Genomic DNA, 9,353 nt, shown 5'->3' with positions numbered 1-9,353 from the left:
GAGGGGGAGACAAAACTGCCCCGGTGAGGCAACAGGGCCCGAATACCACGGTGTCACTAAGTCACCGTGAGCTGAATGGGATGGTTCCTGACACTGGGAGACGTATGTCATGAGATATGTGAAGATGATGGGGCCACAACAACAAAAAAGTGAGCGAGGTTCACAACCAGCAGGCAGATGCCTGGAGTAAAATTAGACACTCATAAAGTAAAAAGCAAGTCAGAGAGTCGAGTCAACATGCTTTCCAGTCCACAAGTTACATCCTCACTCCACGAAGAACATCGCAAATAGTGAATGTCCAAATTCTCAGTAGTTAATTAGTTAACAGTCAAGAGATATACAGCAGTTAATGGATACACTATTCGGAGTGATACGCCACCTCCGAGAATCCGTTTCATAACCAAAGTGAAGGCGGATGATGAAATGGCATCTCTTTAGCGGGAGGTCAGACTGTTTGTGTCATCCTGCTCAGCTTTCAGCCTCCGACGCCGTAACGTTGAGCCGGTGAATCCCAACCAGGGTGACTTGCACCTTTGAAGTTGTCAAACATAAACTGTTCCCATCAGGGGGGGGGGGGGGGGTCATGAGGACATCTGTTTGAAATGATGTTGAGTGATTAATGATTAATTACATCATTATAAATGCTGTTTTACTGTGAATAGTCCATGTCGTGTCTGATCCTACAGCAGAAAGATGATAGTGATTGAACCCCACTGGTCACTAATTATATTCTTTCACCAACTCTGACTTTATTCTAAATATTACAATCCCAGAAGAGTAATACTGTGATGCTGGAGCGCAGATAACATGAAACTGCTTGGCACTGCGACGGGTCGACTGCAATCAGGAGGCACTTCTCAGTCTTTAAAATATGGTTGACGGGTGTTTTGAACTAATATTAAAAACAGGTCGCTTTTGCACACATGAGACGAAGCAGAGGAACAACATGAGGGTTGAAGAGGATGAGATTATTTTCAACGTACACTACCGTTCAAAAGTTTGGGGTCATCCAGACAATTTCGTGTCTTCCATGAAAACTCACTTTTATTTATCAAATGAATTGAAAATTGAATAGAAAATGTTGTCCAGACATTGACAAGGTTAGAAATAATGATTCATATTTGAAGTATTAATTTTGTTCTTCAAACTTCAAGCTCAAAGGAAGGCCAGTTGTATAGCTTATATCACCAGCATAACTGTTTTCAGCTGTGCTAACATAATTGCACAAGGGTTTTCTCATTAGACATTAGTCTTCTAAGGCGATTAGCAAACACAATGTACCATTAGAACACTGGAGTGATAGTTGATGGAAATGGGCCTCTATACACCTCTGGAGATATTTCATTAGAAACCAGACGTTTCCACCTAGAATAGTCATTTACCACATTAACAATGTATAGAGTGTATTTTTGATTGTTATCTTTATTGAAAAAACAGTGATTTTCTTTGAAAAATAAAGACATTTCTAAGTGACCCCAAACTTTTGAACGGGTGTATAAGCATCTTCTTGGTCCGGGTCATTGCTTTAACCTCCCTTCAGGGTTTATTGAAGTCAGAGCTGTGACACTGAGGAAAAGAGGCCGGAGACCAGTGTTGCCAGGTCTGCGGTTTTCCCGCGGAATTGGGCTACTTTTGAAGTGTTAAGACATATTTTGCATACAAATTACATGAATACCTTTAAATATAAAGCCATATTTTAAATGAAATATTTTATTTATACCCAAATCCTACCGTAAACTTCTTTTAATGCTGGCATACTAAACATTTGGTGTTACTTTGTAGATATTACAATACATTTGGCAATGAGAGCAATGCTGTTGGACTTTAAAAGCAGTGTATATGGTTTGGCACGGGCATATTTTGAGTTCTGATATTGGGCTGGTTTTGTCACACAGACCTGGCAACACTGCCTCGCCTTTCATAGGAAACCAAAGAAATGTCTGTGCTTTTATTTTTTTTACCAGTCATTCTCTTGTCATAACAGAACAACTATTAGCAACTATTATGTTCCAAAAAGGTGTAAAGTGTTCAGAGGTGGATGTGAAGAAGAGTTGGCTCCTGGTTTGTTTGTGACCGGATCGCAGTGAGCAGGGCTCGATAAAATGTTCCCGCACAGGCAGGGCGGCTTTTATTTGCTCGTCCTTGGAGCTGATAACTCCTAGATTGCCTGTGTGAATGAACTGGGGTCCCTTCACCACCATCTGCGCACACACACACACGGCAAAAAAAGAAGCATGGAGACTTGGAGAGTTTAAGTTTCATTCATTTCTCGATCTGCTGTGAAAAGAATCTGTCGACACGGGTTAAAACTTATTCACTTTTGTAGCTGAACACCTGCTACGCCTGAAAGACCGATCAGCTATTCCTGTACATTTGAACTCAGAATTGAAAAACAAAGGTCACTACAGATCAGTGTGAGGTGACATTAATCTAGAAGCTAGGAGTCAGTCTGGTAATTTTCAATATGTTATGGTTTAATGTATTATATTAAATACTGTAAAGTACAAACATATATACACAGATACATATACATGTATAAACATATCTATAAATATACATATATAATATAAATAGATATACATATATAAATATATATACATATATATATATAAACACACACGTAGATACATATATACAGTATATATATTTATATATAGAGAAAGTCCAGTCATATTAACTCAAACAACACACAGAGTAGTTTCATTTTTATTTGACGGAAGTTAAATGAACCACAAAGAGTTGCAGAGTGGCGGAATCTTTAACAAAAGTGATATTTCCTGTCATTCATTAAAAAAAGGACAAATATTTACCGAGTGAGTTTGAGTGGGGGATCACAGCAGGGAGGGGAGGGGGGAGAGAAAACTAAAAGGGTGTGAAGCCTCTGCTTCACTTCTGTCAACTTTATCTACCTTAGCAGCAGCCCAGATTTACAGACTATTCATATTGCACCAGGTGAGTGCTCCGAACGGAAACAAAGAGTCACATTCAGGTTACCGACAAAAGACATACGACAGGCGACGTGACCTCGGTGATCTATAAAGTGCCCTTTAGGTTCAAGGTGTTAGAAAAAGGAGTGAAACAAAAACAACAACAAAAGAAAAGAACATTGTTTTTCTGTGTAAGAAACGTGCTGCTTTATATTCAGTGGCAATCACAGCTTTACTCTCCAACACCCGCGCAGCTTCATTTTAGTGTTGTTGATCAGTAATACTTGTTAAATTCATACATATATTTATATAGAATGAAAGAACTTAAAATGTGCCCCCCTCCCAGAACAATGTACAGCATTATAAACAGCAACGGGCATGAGGATATTAATGTGATCGTGACGCACACGTCTCAGAAATATCCCAAAGATTTTGTTCGCCATCCTTGATTTTCGAGACCGACGATACGCCCAAATCGCTACGATGTCGTCAAAGCAACCACGAGATACGGTTTCATGCTGCTTTCATAGCACGACGATATAAAACATTTTATTCAACACGCTTGCCAGAACAAATGATGTGGAGTAATTCGTTCCCAGACGAGCCCGAGTTACACTTCACGCGTCACACAGCGTCGTCGAAATAGTAAACAACATTGTTCATCGGAATAAATACGCCGAGTATTTTCCTGCAAGAATTATACCAATGATTTAAAAAACAAATAAACAAATGTCTTTCATGACAAAAAAATGCTTTAAAAAGATAATCACGGTTGGGGATTATTTCATCCCCCATTCTTGAATCCTAACCAGCGGCTAATAAACTGAAAACATTGTTCGACAAAAAGGCTGCGGCGGCGATTTCTGATCAAACGACATCGAGACGAGACTCGACGGAGGGGCGTGGCCGATTTCCTGAAATGTGATTGGCTAGCGTTCCTAAGGTAATCTGGTGTTGGTCTAAGGATTCGAGAGAGTTGCGATCATCGTGCCGTTGCAGTTTCTTAGAGAAAGAGTGCATGGAAGAGCCAGATTAAGGCCATGCTAAGTCCCCTCCTTTGAAGGGCGCTTGAAGACTGTGCTAAAGTGGACATAAAGGAGCTATTTGAAATGCATGAGTGTTTTCCAGCACTGCAGATTTTCACAGGATGAGGGTAGAAAGGAAAGAAATGGCAGATCGGGGGCCGGCTCATTCACCGCTCATGCCTGTGGATAATAGGTTTCAGCATTCGACAGTGAGACTCTCCCGTTCTTTCCCCAGCACCTTTAAGGAATGACCGAACCTCTGAAAAGATTTAAAGACGTAGGCGCATCGGCTCGACAAACCGCTGTGCAGTCTCAGGCCGCCGGGCGTTACGGTACGACATGCTCGCACAGAACGGCGACAGCAGCTGCTTCGATATCCCCCCCGTGGCTTTTTCTCATGTTTTTGTTTTTCTATCGTCGGCCGGTGGGACGGATGCAGTCGGACGCCGGCGCCTTAGTCGACCCCCTCGAAGCCCTGCGCGTTCTCCACAGCCATGAGGAGTTTCTCTCTCAGGTCCTCAAATGAATCGTAAGTGGGCAGATCCAAGCGGTTGAAACTGGGGAGACAAGACGTTTGACGAATTACAAATAAATCATCAGTGGGACGAGGCTGCAAAAAACTAAAATAAGATGCGAACAGAAGAAGAAGAAGAAGCTGCCAACGTGCTGGACGGCAACGTCGGACAATTGCACCACTTTGGTCCAGACTGAAATATCTCCACCACTTCAACTATTGGCACAACATTTGGTCCAAATGTCGTAGTTCTTCATGACTTGTGGGTACATTTCTAACGTATCCACCACTTTGTTCATGACCGAACACCTTCGACAGACATCAGCTGGTTTTTTTAAATTTATTGCTAACTGGCCAATAATGACATGCTGACCTAAGATCAGGGTTCTTACACATTTTGACCGATGGATTTCCAGGACTTTTCCATGACTTTAAACCAAATGTCCATGGCCAAACTGAAATCTCGGTAAAAACATGAAAAATGTGGAACATTTAGTGTATTGAGAGCGTACGCCGGCTTATATTTTGAGCGTCTTTCTTTAAAAAAAACATATTAATTATTTCAAACTCGGCGTAAATGAACATGTGATCATAACAAATTTCCATGACCTTTCCCAAACTTTTATGATTTAAGTTTTTTCCATGATTTTTCCATGACTTTAAACCAAATGTTCATGGCCAAACTGAAATCTCGGTAAAACATGAAAATTTGTGAACATTTTGTGTATCGAGAGCGTACGCCGGCTTATATTTTGAGCGTCTTTCTTTAAAAAAACGTATTAATTATTTCAAACTCGGCGTAAATGAACATGTGATCATAACAAATTTCCATGACCTTTCCCAAACTTTTATGATTTAAGTTTTTTCCAGGACTTTTCCAGGACTTTTCCATGACTTTAAACCAAATGTTCATGGCCAAACTGAAATCTCGGTAAAACATGAACATTTGTGAACATTTTGTGTATCGAGAGCGTACGCCGGCTTATATTTTGAGCGTCTTTCTTTAAAAAAAACGTATTAATTATTTCAAACGGCGTAAATGAACACGTGATTATAAAAAAATTCCAGGACTTTTCCCAAACTTTTATGATTTAAGTTTTTTCCAGGACTTTTCCAGGCCTGGAAATTACCATTTTAAAATTCCATGACTTTTCCAGGTTTTCCATGACCGTACGAACCCTGAAAGATGGTGAACTTTAATCCTAGCACCAGCGTGTTGGCGTTGTCCTGTGAGCACGCTGACGTTAGCCTTAAGCTCAACACGCTGCCTCAGTGCACCCTGAAAGCTGCCAGCGTGGCTGGTCACTTGGGTGTTTTCTTCCTGTGTGTGTGTGTGTGTGTGTGTGTAGTTGTTACATACCACGTGTGAGCTCTTGGCAGCTTTTCTGGTGTTCCCCACTGCTCTATGGTGAACAGCTGAGGTCCATTAGAACCTGGCACAAAACAACAATAACATGATAATTGACACAGTTGAGATGCAGTATAGAAATGATTCTGTCTGACGACAACTTGAACCTAAAGGTACATTCAATAAATGCAGTGAAAGAGGAGGAAGGAGATAAAGTTATGTAACTTATGACAATGGAATACATATCTGGAACATTTTAGCATTCATATCTTGGTCATTCCTTTTCTGTTTTATAGACATGTATCTATCTGTATGTGGACAGTGATAGTAATTTAATTCGTGGAACTGCAATAGTTGACTTGTCTCTGTCACATCAGGCCCTTTTTAATTTAAATAACGTACTCTTATGTAAGAAGGAAACCAGGAAACCTGAGGTTATCTGGCGAGGTAACGTACCATAAAGCTCGGCAAAGCCGTTCATGGGCACTCGGGACGTTCCCGTCACAAACTGGAGGAGTCGGATCCTCTTCTCAGCATCCATCAACAAGACGACCTGACGACAGAGGAAACCTCTCGGTGACCAACAGTTCATTCATCAATACATTTATCAACTAGAACGGGCACTCGGTAGAGCGCATACCTTCTCATACCACAAGATTGTATTATGAACATTTTGGCATTATAGTTGCATGCCAATTGGATAGAAATTGACCGTGTTATGGTAAAAAGAAGATTTTGACCTTTTCATGACCTTGACCTTGACCTTTCACCCGATCGATCCCAAAATCTAATCAAATGGTCCCCGGATAATAACCAATCATCCCACCAAATTTCATGCGATTCGGTTTCATACTTTTTTAGTTATGCGAGTAACACGCATACAAATAAATAAATAAATACACGGCGATCAAAACATAACCTTCCGCATTTTCAATGCGAAGGTAAATATCAGCCACGATATGAAACTCATTTCTACAATGACGGCACACAAAAAGATGATGAGATCCTTCAAAGCAGCAACGCTTTTGTTGCGTGTGCCTGTGTGTGTGTGTGTGTGTGTGTGTGTGTGTGTGTGTGTGCCTGTGTGTGTGTGTGCAAGAAAAACATGAAATCAAAAAGAAAACAGCCCAAATTCGAACAGAAGCTGTGTGAGCCAGTTCACTTAATCAAATGACATGACACTGTCGTCTGTGTGCATAAGCATGCACACACACACACACAGGCCGGGTTATGGCCTGTGTGTGTGCTGCAGTTGTGTTAAAGCTAAAGTCAAGCCAGATGATAACCAGGGCAGGTCCTACTTTGGGCTCTTTCATCAGTGCAAACACAAACAAGCCTGTTCTTCCAAACAGACTTTGATCTGGAGAAGTGAGGCCAGCACGCCGGTCGCAGGCGAGCGGGACGGACGACCGCAGACAAGTTTCATTCTGAAGCGGCCAGTTTCCATAACTGATACGTGGCGAGGTTTAGCCGTCCGTGTCTGGGTGCATGCCAGGCGTACCTTCCAGAACCACTGGATGACAGGGTGGTTGGGACAGTAGCCGTTCTTGTAAACCGTGTGTTGCCTCCAGTCGTTGACGTCCACGTCCCCGAGACCACACATGAGCAGCTACACAGGGGACACACACACACACACACAGGATTAACAACCGGTGACGCCTCCCGTTGGTTAAGAAAGTGTCATCATGTACACAGACGTGATAATCGGGAGAAAATACCGTTTCAATAATAAATCCAAACTATACCTCCAGTTCATTTTCATCAAAGATCTTGATCAGGTCTATTTGAATGAGCTCAGTGAAGCCCTGGGAATTAAACAAGATAGAAGTTTAATTTGAGCAACATAACAACAGAACCTCAAACTAGAATAGCAAGTTCATCAAGTTTTGAAAGCAAAAATATTCAAAGAAAAAGTATAGGTTTAGACACAGAGGGCTCAGGCCCCCCCAATACCTGGGGTCACACCGCCCCCGTGTGGTGACTTTATTATTGCACATAAGGTTCAAGGTTTTTTTATTTGCCATCTGTGCCAAGACCAGCAATCCAGACACATCGGAATTATTTTTGCAGGGCTCTCAGGGTCAGAGGTACAAAACAAACACACTATAATAATAATAACAACAGTAATAACAGTAATAATAATAATAACAGTAATAGTAACAGTAATAATAATAATAACAGTAATAAAAATAATAACAGTAAAAAAATAAAAAATAACTAATAATAATAACAGTAATAGTAATAATAATAACAGTAATAATAATAATAACAGTAAAAAAAAACTAAAAAAAACAGTAATAATAATAATAACAGTAATAGTAATAATAACAGTAAAAATAATAATAATAACCTCCAGGAAGGCGTTCATCTGCTTCTGGACTCGATTGACGAACCTCCACTGGATGACCAGGCTGTCAGAGGGAAGGTGAAATTAACATTCATGTTGGATAATAAAGCTATATTGTATATATTGCTATATTCTACAAAGCATTGCTAAAAGCCGGGAGAAGAAAATGATTCGTCACGTTCGTACTCAATGTATTCCTTTTTGTTGTCGTTGGTGACCACCATGTCTGAGCCGCTGGGCTTCAGGTCCACCTGGTACGTCTGAGACACACAAGACAAACAGGATAACATAAGGTCGCCCAGTCCAGAAACCAAAATAGATTACTTTAACGGCATTTAAAAATGGGGACTTTTAACAGACAGTCAGTGATTTTGAGCGTGCGAACCTGTCCAAAGTTGTCCTCGTCAATACAGAACCTGAGGTCCAGCTCAGTGGGATCATTCTCCAGGATCCACTTCAGAGAGTTGTAGTACTCACTGTCCTGCAGGGATGCGACGCAGGGCAGAAACAAAACACACAGAGCTTCGTAAATCCTTCAGTGGGCTTTTATTTGTGAGCATTCATTCTTGGCTTTGTCAAAATCGCTTTAATGAAAAATGCTTTTTTTAATCAAACAGTCAACCCTGTGATGGATCTTGTTGTTTGCTCAATTGGTTAAAAAAACAAACATTGCTAATATTACAATTAAAAACTGATTAAAAGCATGTTTCCAAAATACACATTTTGATATATTTTACAAAGTTAAATGTCGTGGCCCGGAAACGGCATCTTTTTTCAAATGATCAGTTAATAATCTTTTAGCGAGGAGATCTTACCACGGACTCCATGTCTTTAAGGGAGATCTGTTTTCCCAGCATCATCTTGTAGAAGGGTCGGATGAAAAAACCTACAGTAAGAAAACAGTGATGTAACGTCATGCTCGTTTTTAAAAAGCATATTACATATCAATACACAGGGTTCTTACACATTTTGACCAATGGATTTCCATGACTTTTCCATGACTTTAAACCAAATTTCCATGACCAAACTGAAATCTCGGTAAAAACATGAAAAATGTGGAACATTGTGCGTATTGAGAGCGTACGCCGGCTTATATTTTGAGCGTTTTTCTTTAAAAAAACATTAATTATTTCAAACTCTGCAGAAATGAACATGTGATTTTAACAAATTTCCATGACTTTTCCAGGCCTGG

At 40.5% G+C, this 9,353-nt stretch overlaps 1 protein-coding gene across 8 annotated transcripts in view; it reads right to left on the bottom strand.

The window, feature by feature from the left end:
- Positions 1-2,694: 2,694 nt before the first annotated feature.
- The window catches only part of nedd4l (NEDD4 like E3 ubiquitin protein ligase), a 49,113-nt gene continuing 42,454 nt past the window's right edge, over positions 2,695-9,353 (bottom strand). For all 8 annotated transcript variants that reach the window (XM_056432564.1, XM_056432565.1, XM_056432566.1 and 5 more), the window contains 9 exons: positions 8,977-9,047; positions 8,547-8,642; positions 8,348-8,421; positions 8,165-8,225; positions 7,560-7,619; positions 7,316-7,423; positions 6,271-6,367; positions 5,827-5,899; positions 2,695-4,509 (listed from right to left, as the gene is read on the bottom strand). In XM_056432564.1, coding sequence (XP_056288539.1) covers positions 4,407-4,509; positions 5,827-5,899; positions 6,271-6,367; positions 7,316-7,423; positions 7,560-7,619; positions 8,165-8,225; positions 8,348-8,421; positions 8,547-8,642; positions 8,977-9,047 — 743 coding nt within the window. In that variant the 3' untranslated portion in view covers positions 2,695-4,406. The remainder of the gene's footprint in view (positions 4,510-5,826; positions 5,900-6,270; positions 6,368-7,315; positions 7,424-7,559; positions 7,620-8,164; positions 8,226-8,347; positions 8,422-8,546; positions 8,643-8,976; positions 9,048-9,353) is intronic.

Source organism: Pseudoliparis swirei, chromosome 15, assembly GCF_029220125.1.
Source record: "Pseudoliparis swirei isolate HS2019 ecotype Mariana Trench chromosome 15, NWPU_hadal_v1, whole genome shotgun sequence".
Classification (NCBI taxonomy): domain Eukaryota; kingdom Metazoa; phylum Chordata; class Actinopteri; order Perciformes; family Liparidae; genus Pseudoliparis; species Pseudoliparis swirei.
The sequence above is the reverse complement of the archived record's forward strand: the minus strand, read 5'-3'. Positions and strand labels throughout refer to the sequence as shown.